The sequence below is a fragment of the Grampus griseus genome (assembly GCF_964374135.1).
Source record: "Grampus griseus genome assembly, chromosome: 1".
NCBI lineage: Eukaryota > Metazoa > Chordata > Mammalia > Artiodactyla > Delphinidae > Grampus > Grampus griseus.
In genome coordinates this window covers 18,769,995-18,786,171 of record NC_139017.1, presented here as the reverse complement: position 1 = coordinate 18,786,171, position 16,177 = coordinate 18,769,995, and the positions used below count along the sequence as shown (strand labels likewise).

At 41.8% G+C, this 16,177-nt stretch overlaps 1 protein-coding gene across 1 annotated transcript in view; it reads right to left on the bottom strand.

Annotated features, from left to right (window-relative positions):
- Positions 1-3,003: 3,003 nt before the first annotated feature.
- The window catches only part of MTARC2 (mitochondrial amidoxime reducing component 2), a 34,461-nt gene continuing 21,287 nt past the window's right edge, over positions 3,004-16,177 (bottom strand). The window contains exons 5-8 of the mRNA XM_082678767.1: positions 9,772-9,833; positions 9,627-9,698; positions 8,569-8,707; positions 3,004-4,204 (exon numbers count right to left, since the gene is read on the bottom strand). Coding sequence (XP_082534893.1) covers positions 8,581-8,707; positions 9,627-9,698; positions 9,772-9,833 — 261 coding nt within the window. The 3' untranslated portion in view covers positions 3,004-4,204; positions 8,569-8,580. The remainder of the gene's footprint in view (positions 4,205-8,568; positions 8,708-9,626; positions 9,699-9,771; positions 9,834-16,177) is intronic.

The following is a 16,177-nucleotide window of genomic DNA, read 5'->3' as shown; positions in this document are numbered from 1 at the left end:
AACCAAAGCAATCTTGAGAAAGAAGAACAAACCTGGACACATCACACTTCCTGATTTCAAACTATATTACAAAGCTATAGTAATTAATATAGTATAGAGTTGGCATAAAAACAGACACATAGATCAATGGAATTGCTCAACTGAGAGCCCAGAAATAAACTCACACATATCTGGTCAATTAATTTCAACAAAGGAGCCAAGTATAAACAATGCGGAATGGATAGGATAGTCTTTTCAATAAATTGTGTTAGGAAAAGTATGAAACTGAAACTTCTCTTCCCACCCTATCTTACACCATACACAAAAATCAATTCAAAATAGATTAAAGACTTGAATAAAACCTGAAACCATAAAACTCCTAGAAGAAAACATGGGCAGTAAGCTCCTTGACATCTGTCTTGACAATGATTTTTAGATTTAACACCAAAAGCAAGGGCAACGAAAGCAAAAATACATAAGTGGGATTACATCAAACTAAAAAGCTTCTGTGCAGCAAAGGAAACCATTAACAAAATGAAAAGGCAACCCATATAATGAGGGAAAATATTTTCAAATCATATATCTGATGAGGGGTTAATATTCAAAATATATAAAGAACACATACAACTCAACAGCAAAAAGAAAAAAGCCAATTTTTAAAATGGGCAGAGGAACTAAATAGACATTTTTTCGAAGAAGACATACAGATGGCCAACAGGTACATGAAAAGATGCTCAACATCACTAATCATCAGGGAAATGAAAATCAAACCACAATGAGATATCACTTACACCTGTTAAAGAGGCTATGATTGTAAAAGCAAGAGATAAGTTTTGGGGAGAAAGTGAAGGAAAGGGAACCCCTGCACAGTGTTGGTGAGAACATAAATTGGTACAGCCACTTTGAGAAAAAATATGGAGGTTCCTAAAAATTTTTTAAATAGAACTACCAAATGATCCAGCAATTCCACTTCTGGGTATGCATCCGAAAGAAACAAAATCACTCTCGTGAAAAGACACCTACACCCCCAGGTTCACTGCAGCATTATTTACAATCACTAAGACATGTAAACAACCTAAGTGTCCATAGACTGATGAATGGAGAAAGAAGTTGTGGTGTATATATACACAATGGGATATTCTTCAAGCATAAAAGAAAGGAAATCCTGCCATTTGTGACAATATGAACAGACTTCGAATGTATTATACTAAGTGAAATATGTCAGACAGAGAAAGACAAATACAGTATGATTTCACTTATAATTGGAATCTAAAAAACCAAGCTCATAGATACGGAGAACAGATTGGTGGTTGCCAGACATAGGGGTGGGATGTGCAAAATGGGTGAAGGCGGTCAATAAGTACAAACTTCCAGTTATAAGAAAAATAAGTCCTGGGGATGTAATGTACAGCATGGTGATTATACATATCAATACTGTATTGTATATTTAAAAATTGCTAAGATATTAGATCTTAAAAGTTCTCATCACAAGAAAAACTATTGTAACTATATGAGGTGACGGACGTTCACTAAACTTATTCTGACTTCATTAATACACACACATATCATTTCATTTATATATACAAATATCATTTCATTTATATGTATACATATCAAATCACTACGTTGTGCCCCTTAAACTAATACAATGTTATATGTCAATTAGAAATAGAAAACTATTTTAATAGAGGTCATTACAATAGGGCTCAACTCTGAATACGGCAAAGACATCTGGGGATCTATAGCCAAGGAGCACAGGGAGGGAGGGAGTGGCTGAAAAATTACTAAGCGGAGACATCAAAGGTAGGGATTCTCTCGAAAACTGGGCTTAGCAGGATTCTTGTTAAAACTGAGCTAGGCAGGTCTGACAAGGCGATAGACAAGGTGGGGGCCCAGTCGAGAAGAGGGCTCAGAGGAGCTTGAGTAAGGTTTGGCCAAGGAGAGAGCTGCTCTCAGGCTCAGCTCAGCACACGGGCCAGGATGGTACAAGACCTCATCAAAATCATCCATGCAGATAGAGGGTGTCTCACACCACAGAAGGGTCAGTTTCCAAAGGACAGTAAATCCTCTTTCCCCAGATGGCAACACACCTCAGGGCCTTTCAGTACTGAGCAAAGATCTGTCCTTGGACATTGTTCCCCACCATAAATATTTAGGCCTAAACAGAGTATATCTGTCCTACCTTTTCTCCTCCCGCCCCAGGTACGTCCTCCCTCCCCACTCCTGTGAAATCCAGGAACTGAGTTCAGAGTACAGAGCTCAGTGCTGCTTCAGTCGTTAGGGCTCTTCAGTGATCTGGCCTCTTCCAGGAATGAGCTGGAGGAAGAAGGGGCTTGCATGAATCTAGCTTCCCCAGAAGAAAGGTTGACTGGTGGTGATGTGCACCATGGTGGGGGCGGGCAGAGGGGAAGCAGTGGCGGGGCGGTGGGTTGGGGGCACAGAGTGAACAGCAACACAGCACAGAACAGCCAGGACTTGAGCTCCGCGTGCTCCACAGAAAGGGCAGCTCAGGGGCACTAAATTTTGTTTACTTCTGTTTACTTCCCTCCCTAATTTCTCTTCGGAAATTTAACAGGAAAAAAGTTGCTTCTCTACTTTAACGGTTGACTTTAAAGTGAGCATGATTTTTCAATTTCATCATTGCCAAACTTCACCCAGGGATATAGCTAAGTGAACACTTTTACCTCACAGGGTACTGGGAGTGGAGGTGAATTTCAGGCCCAGAACCCAGCGAAGGAGAGTGGAGAAGGAAGGAACAGCTGCTCTTCACAGGGCACCAGGCGGTCCCCAGGCAGTCACTGGCCATCACACCTCAGACGGGCTATCTGTGTAGCTTATGATGGCCCTACCCCACCAATGACAGGAGGTAACATCTGTGGAATCCGACTGCACCTCTGCTAGTCTATCAGAAAGGGTAAAGAACAACGAATGACAGTGACTGAAGCTTTAATACAAAATGAGAAAAGTCCTGGAAGCAGACTCAGAAACACCAAAGAAAAAGTACAACTGAGAATCACATTTATTAATATGAAAGAAACCACAAAATTGTGAGTTCATTCATTCTCGTATTACATCAGTGAGAATTCTTGCTCTAGTCATACCAAAATAGTTCAAAAATCACTGGCATCTAATAGAATAGTTTCGTGATTCCATCCTCCTACTCTCAAAATTCCATTCTCTTTCAAATCCCATTCTTTTCTTTATCGTACTTAGAATTCGTACTTGGTGTATCTGTCAGTTACAATTACTTTTACCTGGCTTAATAAAGGCATAATCAAACATAGAAGCAAAGTCTACAGAATAATTTCCATTCTCAAATAAAACCTGATTCCATAATGGTGGGGTCAAAACCACACAAGCAAAAAGTCAACAGGACTCAATAGCGATGTAAAAACCAACCAATAAGAATCTGTGTGTTAACATGTCATTAATAGGAATTTGTATGTTAACATGTAAAGGCATATCAGGAAACCTGATGTTTCCCATGTCTCCTAAAACACAGAATGATAGGTAATAAAATATAAACATTCAAAAACATTGTGTAGCTTTTTAGCTGATTCTTTAAACGTTTTTTTACATTTTTTTATATTATTTTCCATTATGGTTCATCACAGGATATTGAATACAATTCCTTATGCTATACGTTAAGACCTTGTTTATCCATTCTAAATGTAACAGTTTGTATCTACCAACCCCAAACTCCCAGTCCATCCCTCTCCCTCCCTGCTCCCCCTTGGCAACCATAAGTCTGTTCTCTATGTCTATGAGTCTGCTTCTGTTTTATAGATAGGTTCATTTGTGCCGTATTTTAGATTCCACATATAAGTGATATCATATGGTATTTATCTCTTTCTGACTTATTTCACTTCGTATGATGATCTCTATTTGCATCCATGTTGCTGCAAATGGCATTATTTTGTCCTTTAGACTTTCTTTATTCAACAATATTAATGTCAGGGATTGCAGAAGTGCAGTAGCTACCATAACATTAATTTTATCGGCAATTTTACTTATTTTAAAAGTCTTCATTATCTAAAATCTACATATGTTATTATTCCCAAATCACCTCTCATACTTTCCTTGCATTAACTCAGAGCATCCATTAACTCCAAAAAGAGATTCATTTCTACGATGAAGATGGTCACAGGATGAGTAATAAGAATTTGCCCAGGTGGTGCTGCTGTGTTCATTAAAATCCTGATCAGTGCCTCCGGGATGCTGAAACCTGAAAAAATTGTAAGAATCCCTACTTATCTGGCTGTTTCTCTTACCAGTAATAAATAATTCAAACATGCACAAACCAGTCATTTATGAGGTTAAAATGCACAAAATATAAACTATGTCCTGTACCAAATTACCTCGGCAAAGGCCAGAGCCAGGGATCTCTCTCTCATATGAGAGGTTGGGGTGCAGATGAGAAGAACCCTTTGGAAAGCAATTGGTCAAGATACTAAAAAATATGCCTACACCCCACGAGGCAATAATTCCACCTTCAGAAACCTAACTTATAGAAAAACAATTTTAAAATGAATATTATTGATAACAAAATTGGATGTAGTTCGAGTGTCAAATACTGTAAAATGGTGTTTAAACCGTATCACGTAATGTTATGAAGCCATCAAAAATGACATTTTAGGACTTCCCTGGTGGCGCAGTGGTTTGAGAATCTGCCTGTCAATGCAGGGGACACGGGTTCGAGCCCTGGTCCGGGAAGATCCCACATGTCGCAGAGCAACTAAGCCCGTGCACCGTAACTACTTAGCCTGCGCTCTAGAGCCCGCAAGCCAAAACTACCACGCCCACGTGCTGCAACTACTGAAGCCCACACGCCTAGAGCCCGTGCTCCGCAAGAAGGGAAGCCACCGCAGTGAGAAGCCCGCACACCACAAAGAAGAGTAGCCCCCTCTCGCCGCAACTAGAGAAAGCCCGCGAGCAGCAATGAAGATCCAACGCAGCCAAATAAATAAATAAATATTTTTTAAATGACATTTTAATAGGTTGGAGGACTATGAAAGTGCTTATGATACCTAGTTTGTAATTCATAGATACATATTCATAAGCTCGTAGTTCATAGATATACATACATGTGTGCATACATATATCATATGATATGTGGGCAGGGAATGTTGCCTGCCCTTCCAGTAAACAAAAAATGTTGCCCACCATTCTGGTTCTACGAGGATCAAGCCATCAGCAACTGCAGAAGCCCAAGGAAGGTGTGCCCTGAGGAGAATTCAGGATGGAGAAAAACAGAAAGCATTCTGTGCTTTGAATACTGGCCCTAGATCATTAAGGTGCATAACTAAGGAATAATTTCAATGAGCCCAGACTCTTGCACCTTCCCATAGGCAGAAAAGCACTAAAATCATTAACTTGAGATGTCTACTCTTTGTGATTAGCAGTCATCTTTTGAAGTTCGACTCCTTTTTTTTTTCCCCAGCAAAACACTCATATATATCCTGGCTTCTCCATTATCTCTTCAGAGCAGTTCCTCAGAGCTAGCTCAGAGGCTGTCTCCCAGGCTATATCCTCAGTAAAATCCCCCAATAAGACTTAACTCACAACTTTTACGTTGTGTATTTTTCTTCAGTCGACAGATACATATTTGTATATATATAAATTATATATAATATATATCTGCATTATATATGATATATAATCATACAGATCATGATATAATATAGATCATGGCTACCTTAAACAGACAAAAAACAAACCAAAATAAAATTTACAAATGGTAACAAGGGGTGGTTTTTTCTTCTACATTTCTGGTGTCTTCTAAATTTGCTGTGATGAACGTGAATTGCATTTATAATGGAACAGATAAACTTTTGTATAATTATATTTTAAATTGATTTAAAAAAACAACTCAAGTAACCCTGGTGCAAGTGTTAACAGCTATTTTTCTTAATGGCTTTAACCAACCTGTTGGGTAAAGGAGACCCTCCGGAATCAGAAACTACAGTAGGCTCACAATCAAAGTAGGGGAGCAACGCTGTTATTTCTAAAGCCCAACAGAAATGCCCACCAGAGAGGAAAGCTCTCGGTGCCCTGGGGGGTGGACAGCAGGGATGACCATGCTCCCCTGAGGGGACGCTGAAGGGCTGGCCCTCAGGGCACGCGTGGAGTAGAAGAATGCTCAGAGCAGAGAAGCAGGAGAGAGCCGCCGGGAAGCGCTCAGGGTTTGGCAGGGGAGTGGTGATAAGAAAAAGCTGCAAAGTGATTTTAAAAAAGCTGAAAAGGAGCTCAGGACCAAAGGGCAAACAGCACCCACGTCACGCTGAGCATCTGGACACGCCACACTGCCTCTCCACGCCCGTGACCTCCACCCCATTTAAATCACATGCTGTCACCCCTGCCTGGCCTTTCCCCTCCCCTCTCATCTGCCTCCTGTCCATTCCACACATGGCTCTCAGGACGATCTTCCAAACGCACCGTTTTGATCATGATTTGGACTTACACATTTTCCACAGCGACCTTTACCGGCAAACTAACTTTCAAGAACCTGTAATAGGCTTCAAGCCTCCTCTTGGTCACTGACCTATCTGAGCCTTTGTTTCTTGCCCCGGAAAATGCTGATTATCACATCTATCTCACAGAGACCCTAGAAGGACTACAAAAGATAATACCTTATCTTAGGCTTTCTAACACAAGGGCTCTGGGAGCTAAGATGATTGGAAATGGCTGAATGTGAGTGAAACAGGGGTGGGACACGGAGGGACTCACCTCCGTCCACTGCAACACAACAGGATCTGATTTTGAGGAGGTCTGAGACTGAGCAATACAGAGGACCCCTCACTGTTAAGGTACTTCAGAGGCCAATGGGTCCTTCAAATGCACACAACATGTGAAAGATGTTGGCTCAGGTACCCGTCCTGGTCCTGTGAATGGCGGCCTGGCCAGCAGGGACACAGGATCAGTTCCACTCAAGCTAGATGACTCAGGCTTGGGTCCATTTTCCCCAGATGCTCTTAGAAATGGTAGGCACTTGGGACTTTCACAAATTTTTTTCCCTAGCATTTACTGTATTTCATCAAATCCAAGATACATCAACTCTAAGATATATTATTCTGTGCACACCGAGGTTTTTCTAGAAGACACCCTGAAATGTTATAAGAAGCTTTCTGATTTCAGAGGTTTTAAAATGTGGGGAAAATAGGCATCCTCAGACTGATGAAATATGTAATGTGTAACATGTATGTATGATGTAATATGAAAGATGTAATATGGTTATGTACATGCCTGACCATAGCCAGGAGAAGTTTCTTTCTTTTTTGCCCAGCCTGTCTCATCTTTCTATTCACTATGGCACCTGAGACTGGGCCCTACATGGAGTACTTGTTGCAATGATGACAATAAAGATTGTAACTAATGTTTATGGACCACTTTCCATGCAATGCTACAACTTCATGTGAATTAACCCTCAAAATAACTTGTATTGGTTGTTTTGGTGAGTACTATTTTTACTCCCACTGTGCAGGTAAGAGTACTGAGGCTTAGAGGGATAGAGGGATTAAATAACTCAACAGAGTTAGGAAAGGGAACTGCTAGGATTATAAACCCAAGTCTGCCTAAGGATCGATCTAGACTGTCTAAACCACTGTGCCACATTGTCCTGAAGGATGGTCAGGCAAGAAGGTGTGAAAGCCAGGTCAGAATTAAAGAGAAGAATGGTCAAGAGTTTTGGAGATGAGGGGACTTTAAGATCGGGGTTATAGATTTTAGGAGAAGAGTTACTTATAATCTTCAATTTGAAGTCTTCTGACTGACTTTCCCATTCCTATAATTTGGGGGGTAGGCATTATGCTCCAGGAGTCTGAATTTTATTTGGCCCAATGAACTCAACGTGAGAACACTATTTTCTTCCTTAAGATTCAGAATCCAGGCACCTTGTTGCACCGATTTTTTTCACACTATAAACCATATTTTAAAAATACATTTGATATGGACTTCCCTGGTGGCGCAGTGGTTGGGAGTCCCCCTGACGATGCAGGGGACGCGGGTTCGTGCCCCGGTCCGGGAAGATCCCACATGCCACGGAGCGGCTAGGCCCGTGAGTCATGGCCGCTGAGCCTGCGCGTCCGGAGCCTGTGCTCCGCAACGGGAGAGGCCACAACAGTGAGAGGCCCGCGTACCGCGAAAAATAAAAACTAAAGAAAATACATTTGATAACAAGCATTTGATTTAACATATTTCCCCCAAGTTGACTTTGAATAATCTATACATTTCCCCTTCACTTTTCTATCACAGACACAAAAAATAAATACAGAACTCTCCAGAGCCGCTCACCTTCACTTTCTTATTCCTTCATGATGTTCCCTAATGAACTGGGACCCAAACCTGTCTTTCTGCTGGAGCTCCTGCATCCACATTTTATAACTGGATGTGTAAGGGAGGTGGAGGAGGCTGCAAGGATGCTGATTGCTGCGGGGAATAAAAATAAGGGGCATTTTCCAGCTCCAAAGATCAGAACTCAAACTGCTCTTTCTCCCAAGAATTAAAGCAGCAAAACGTAAAAACATCTCAACACAAGAAAATGTGGTCATGGCGTCAAGGCACTGCATTCCAGAAGCAAAGATTGCCCTTTACCTAGTGGATCTGTCACTGTACCATCCGGTACACGGGGTCACCAACTTTCAGGCTTCCAATTTTTTCCACCGAATAGTAGATCCCAAAAAGTGGGGATGACTGGTAAATGGGCTTCTCGGAAGGATCACACAGGCGGTAGCTGAAAGAAGCAAAAATTCACCCTTAGGCACACAGAGGAAATAACCTAAGTGCTCACAGTGGAATTCAAGCGTTCATTCTCAGGTTCTCTATAAATAAACAGCAAGCCTTTTCTAAAATGTGGACAGAGAAGTCTTGGCAATTAGTCAAACTGCAAATAATCCTGGTTTTTCTAGAAGTATCCTGAGAGTCTGAACAGTTTTTCTATGGCTTCGTTTTGAGCCCAAAAGAAGAAACTTGTACGTGTTACTTAAAATAAATACTTTGTTTGCATGTGTACTTCCAGCTTCACAACTCATGGAAATAAATGCCTGTACAATCTCAAAATGGACCTGCCCTGAACTCCAGGCTTCCTCAACAATTCTCATATTCTTGACATTGATTCTATCAAATAAATGTGAGTTGCAACAAAAATAAAATGACTCGAGGTCTTAATTTGGAAATACACATGTAAAGGTTATTAAAAATTGATGTGAGAGGGCTTCCCTGGTGGCGCAGTTGTTGAGAGTCCGCCTGCCGATGCAGGGGACACGGGTTCGTGCCCCGGTCCGGGAGGATCCCACATGCCGCGGAGCGGCTGGGCCCGTGAGCCATGGCCGCTGAGCCTGTGCGTCCGGAGCCTGTGTTCCGTAACGGGAGAGGCTACAACAGTGAGAGGCCCGCATACCGAAAGAAAAAAAAAAATTGATGTGAGAGAGACGATAATTTCAAAATGTAGGATTATACAATTAAAAATTTGTCCAAAGCACTCGAAGATCCATCTAGGAAAAAAAGAGAAAGCCACAAGTACTCACGTACATTAAACAACAGACACAAAACAAGCAGAGAGCAGAGAGGTGCCCAGACAGAGCACCTACAGCCACAAGCGGTTCAAAGGATGGGGATAATATAGAAATACACTGGACACGTGGATGTTCTACCTTTTCAGGGTTTCCAGAGGCTCCTTCCTGCTGATCACTCCGGTATCTGGGTCCACCGTGGTCATAATGCACCTGTCACACAATAACAAAGGGTTAGGGGACAGTTAAGAACCGATGAGTGTGCCACGCGCCAGAGAGTCCTTACCTGGGACAAGCCAAAACCTTTTTCATTTCTACGTCGCCAATGAAGAGCTCACCCCAGGTGTCCTAGGAGAAAAGAAAAAGGTATTTTTTGAATTAAGGCTTCATCAGTCTTTATAGCAGTTTATTCTTTGGCTGGTCCTATGAAGCTAGCAGAAGAAAGCAGTGCAAGAGGATGCCACGAAGTATTCCCCCAAAAGGACTCAAATGGAGGCAGTGTGTTGGTGAGTCCGGGATCCAGCTCTTGACTTGGTCTCAGAAGCCTGCCCCTTTCAGCACAGCAAAACTAGATCTTCTCTAGGGGGTAGTTTGCCATGAGGACCGTAAACAACTCCAGGTTAAGTTCATGATAGATAATGAGAAGCGGAAAACTTGCAAGACTGCCCACTCTTTCCTTTTGCTAAGCTACAATGGAAGCCAAGTTACGATCCGATGGTTCTTTGATGAGTGAGACATGACCCAAGAAAAGTCAGTTCTGAGTTTCATCCATCCAACACCTCCACCTCCGCAGAGCGGCAGCCTGTCCCCTGCTCTGGCCAGTCACGGCCGCCAGCCCTGCTTTGCTTTCCCACCCTTGAACCGTGGTAGATCCTGCCAACGTCTGCCTCAGGGCTTCCATCAAACCTCAGGACTTTGAGGGAGGTACTGTTTTGGTCCCATTTTTACACAAAGATAAGGAGGCAAAGAGAGATTGAAAAGTTTTCTCAGGGTTGCAGCAGTTAGGTTTGAAAAACCTTTCTGATTCTGAAGCAGGACTTTTAATCACCCAGCTTCTAACTATACCCATCTATATATCTATCTACACACACACATACATACATATATACGCACATATATGGAGGTTATACAGATTACATTATATATACATATACACATTCATATACACACACATATACACATATATATATGAGGAGGGTATGTTACAGCTCTCTCTTGCTAACAGGAAAGCCATCTATCTGCAAAGCTTGAATTCCACAGGACAATCCTTTGTCCAGGCCGCCAGAGGAGAGGCGGGAGGCATCGGGCTTCACTGGGGCTTCACTCCAGGCTCCATAAACCAACAGTACTTATAACTAGATGCAAAAAAAAAAAAAAAAAGACCCTTGAAAAATTGTTTCCTGATCTCAACCCAAGGGAGGTTTTCGGAGACCATGGGTCTAACGGATTTGGTGAGAAATCAGCCTCCACGTGAGGCAATGAGGCATCTATTCCTCTCACCCACTGGGCTCACTCCCCCAAGGACAGGAGAGGAGAGCAGTCTGTCCCTGCAGGAAGCAGGGCAGAGCAGGGGGTGGGGCCTCTCATGTAACATTTCCCCCTCCCCACAGATGACCAGGCTCCAATCATGCTAGGGTCCTCTTTCAGGGATACACTAACCCCCCAGGGCCTATAGGGGTGATTCAGCAAAGGCACAAAAGGAAGTCCAGTACCTAACTGGGTCTTCCCAACTCAGAAATCTCCTGCGGGATATGACTGAAGTAAGGAGGTCTCTGTGAACGCCCTGGGTTCCCAACCATCATTTATGAAACTGTTTCTGTGCGGAAATAAACTCTGCGTTCCAAACAACCCGTTAGGGGGGAACTGTGTAACCCTTGTAAAAGGCAAACCCACATAACGTAAAATGGAATCTCTATAGCCTAGCCAGGACTTTTTACAAGCAATGTTCAAACGCAAAACTGCAAGGCAGCCATAGTGCCTAGCTAACTTCCTGGAGGAAGGTGGAATATGACCAAGTAATAACAGCTCCTGCCTCGGGAAGTGATGGGCCTTGTGGTACCCTGGCCCGGAAGCGGCTAAAAAGGCTGGACGCACTTGGCCACACGAGGGCACTGCGGCCACAGTAACGTGAGCCCATCAGGCAGCCTGGGCCGAACCACGCCCCCACTCAGCTTTCCAAGTAGCTCTCCACCCCCGCCAACGTTCAATTTCTTTTTACAAGTGCTGAGCAATCGCATATTTCAAAACAACGTTATCTGTGGAAAGTCGGCCTCGTGACTGTGATATAAAGCAGGAAGTCTGAAAAGTTCAGTTAGGTTTCCTAGTTTAACAAGACATTTAATCTGCTCTTAACGCTATTACAAAACTGAAGTACCCAGTTTAGAATAACAAATTACCCGTTTTCATATGAATTGTATGAAGTCCCCCAAATGCCAGTTCTAATTACCTCCTAAAATATTAATCAGTTTATATGATAACATCACCCATCCTGATCTGATTGTCAGCATTTTGGTGTACAGCCTTTAGTTGCAGTAAAAAAAAAATTCACTAAGCAAATTAAGTTAAATGAAATTATTAATTATGTTATTAGAGAAAATAATAATGCATTTTAAATTGTAGAAATTTTAAATTAAAGAATATAGGAAATTAAATTTTCCATTACATTCTACTAGACGCCCGAGGTGTCTTCCCTAAGCACAGAAACAGCTCCAAGAGCTTACAGCTCCCCCTGCTGGTAGGCAGCCTCTCTGCAGCCTGGCAAAATCCAGGCCATTTAGAGCGAACACAGAAAAAACCATGGAGTTTTTGAGATGGAAGAAGAAAGGAAAGGAAGAAAGAAAGCAGGGAGAAAGGGGAAAGTACTATACATAAAGGGCTCAGCTCTGTGGAAGAATCCTGAGAATTTACTATTAATTTGCAGGCATTTTGTAAACACTAAATTAAGACTACACGGTTTCCTATCACAAGAAGCATCCAGAGAAAGACATAAAAGAAGGGTTTGGAGTCATTGCTGAGGAACACACAGAACAGCACAGGGGAGGATGTCTGTTTATTGGAGACCTTTATTGGAGTGCATATGGGCATGTGCCCAGCAAAAGCTAAAGGTGCGCCAGGAGATGAATCTCTCTCTCTCTCTCTCCATATGGCTATACACACACAGCTATGAACATATATTTAGAGAGAGGGAATAGCTATATAGAGAGAATAGTTATCCATCATTCTCTATATATGTTATGGTTCTCTCTATATATGTTCTATGATTATATACATATATACTTGTGGCTATACATACACATGTATACATGGATATATACATATATTTGTAGAGAGGAAATAGATATATATCTATATATTCCATATTTTTCTATGGATATATATATATATATATATATAGAGAGAGAGAGAGAGAGAGAAAGGAGAGTGCCAGGTGAGAATGTAGGCCCAGGTAAGCTCTTGAATAACCAACTAACCATAGACAGACAAAACATTTGAAAGTAAGAAGGAAAGACAGAGGGCAAAAGCCTGAGTGGGTCTGCTGTTTCGTGGTCTACAAAGGAATTCTCCTGAGGAGCACAGATCAGATCAGCAGTTCTAATCAGACCAACAGCTACAGAGCCTTTGGGCACCTATACCCCAGGTCCTGCCCGCCTACTACCACCTGAGCCCTTCCCCTCCCAAATCTCAGATACATGATCGGTGCTTTCCTTCCGCTGCTCCTGATTCTTTAATGGCTACTCATCAGTTCATTATACTGTGTCATACATACAATTGTTAGAAGAAATTTTAGGCTATGTTGGGATAATTCGAAGGAATGAATAAGTAAATAAACAAAATTTTTGTCTAGAAATCTTTAAGTAATTTTCTGGCTTGGTATCAATGACTGGACAAGATTACCATAGGCTCAGAAAGTCATCTACTAGAGGCTGGCTATATGCATGCAGACTTACTGTTTGGGTATTAGAAAGGAGGGTGTGAATCTCCGTTTATTAACGCTGAATAATGTTCAAGATGTTGCCGGGTGAAAAAAGCACACCTAGATATATATACTACATGTAGGATGATTCCATCTATGTAAAACAAATCTGTTTCAATACCTGTGTGTATATATTTATAGCAATATATTTGGAAGGCTTCTCAAGTTTAAATAGTATTATTTGCTTTTTATAATAAATTTTTCTTTTATTTTTTCGTTTTACTTTTTATACGAAGCATTATAATCCCAACGACACATTTAAAAACATCATTTTAGTCTAGAAAGTTTCTCAGATTCTTTCTGACAACAAATACATGGTGTCTTATCCAACACCAATTCTGCAATTCTTTGACACACACTGCTGTCCAACAATTTAACTCAATTTTGATACTAACTGCTCTGAGTTAGCACAGACCCCATGGGTTCAGGGCTCAGTCCCACAAGACTGCCCCACTTCAGACGCCAGCTGCAAGTCCCAAGTCTCCCGTACTTCTGACCAACCAGCTATAAATCAAGGGTTCCCATGACCCCCTCTGAGGCTCCATATTTTGCTGGAAGAGCTCACAGAATTCAGGAAAGTGCTTTACTATTATCAGTTTATTATAAAGAATACAATTCAGGAACAGTCAAATGGAAGACATGCACAGGGCAACGTATGGGGGAAGAGCACAGGCAGAGCTTCTGTGCCGTCCCCAAATGCACCACCCTCCCAGCACCCTAATGTGTCACCAATCAGTGAGCTCTCCAAACCCCATCGTTTAGGTGTTTTATGGTGGTTTCATTACTTAGGCATGATTGATTAAATCATTAAACTCAACCTCCAGCCCCTCTCGCCTCCCTGGAAGTCTGGGATGGGACTGAAAGTTCCACACTGTAATCATGTCTTGGTCTTCTGGTGACCAAGCTCCCTCCTGAAGCTATCTACCTGCCTCACCCATCCTGACATTCACCTCATTACCATAAACTTAGGTGTGATTGAAAGGGGCTTGTTATTAACAAAAAATGTTCCTGTCACTCTTGTCAGTCAGGAAATTCCAAGGGTTTTAGGAGCTGTGCCAGGAACAGGGGCCAAAGACCGAATAGATATTTCCCATTACACCGCACAGTTAAGCTATCTCAAACCAAAATCTGTTTCTCTATTTTTAAGGTACACAAGCAAAATGATATTCTTTAATGTCCCGTTCGAATCTCCCTATAAAGAAACCCCATGGCATTCTTCCTACAACGAGACCCCTATACACACACATACTTTGCACTGAGTGCTCCTTTCTCTGGGCTCTAGAGAAACATAACATGGTTATGTTTCCAGTACCACAACCCTTCTCCTACTGAGTCCTACATCCTGCTTCGTCCTGAGACCCTTGCAGGCAGACACAGTGAGGTCACTTTGGTAATCTTAGCATCCATCCTAGAGATTAGCACCCAGGAAACCCTCAATAAATGTTTGTTACCAACAGGAATGTTCCAGAATCTTGGTTATGATATGAACTTGCAAGAAATGTTTCCTTAGCTGAAGTAAAACTCCACCTCATGGTCAAACTTCCTTCACAGACTGAATAACACTGGATGCCATACACTGAGAATTACCAACTTACATGAGAGGTGACTTTTCATTTACCAGATAAGTAAAGATTATAGGCATCAATGCTGGCAGGAGTACAAGAAAAAGGGCATATTTCCACTGAGCTTGTGGGAATATAGATTGGTGCAGGGTTTCTGCAAAGCAATTTAGCAATGTATACGGAGCGCCTTTAAAGTGCTGATTCAGCATTTCTGAAGAGTAAATTTAGAAATGTAGACAAAGACTTATTTACAGAGCTGTTCATTATTCATGTAAGGGGAAATGGAAAATAGCCTAAATGCCTGATTATACAGGAATGGCTAAATAAGTTATTGCGTAGTTCTGTGATGAACTAATATGGAACTATGAAAACTATGCTGATGAGGAATTTGTAAAGATAGAGATGTGTTTGCCATATACCATTAAGTGAAAATGGTGGGATTCAAAATTATCTATACAATATCATACAAACAATATTGGAAACACAATAAAATGTTATCGCTGGCTACTTTTTGACAGTAGGAGGGTGAGGGATTTTTATTCCTTTAAATTTTTCTGTATTTTTCTAACTGTATACAGAGGATGTGGTACTATAAAAAATTACTTTTATAATCAGAAAAAAATTAACTGTATCTTAAAAAGATTCTTGAATTAAATCATTAAGAAGCTTTCTACTTCTCTGCAGCCCTGGTTCCAGATGCCCTCAAGGCTTTCTCCTGACCCCGTGTTTGAGCAACCCTGTGCAAAGAAGTAAATCACTTCATCCTCACATCCTACAGAATTACGGGAGATACATTTCTGTTAACCTAAATGCATAACAAATGTTCCAGGAGGAATTTGCTCTTTGGAGGCACTTGGACTTGAAAAATCCAGGCAGAAGGGAAGGACGTCCCAAAGCTGCGTAAAGCCAGCAAAGCTGGCTTCTGTTCCCTGGAGGGGTCACCTACTTTTCCGAACACCAGTAACAGGCAACAAAAAAGGAAAGAAGAGACCTTGAGATGTGGCTCTTCCTGTCTCTCTGATGCGTATTCACGGAGGGATAGTTTGCGGGGCTGATGTGACTGCTCGTGTCCCATCCACACACCAGGCTCCTCTCAGGGTGGTTAGAGTCCTGAGGATTCCAGTGTTTCGTGGACAGTAAGAGATCCTAGTCTCCCC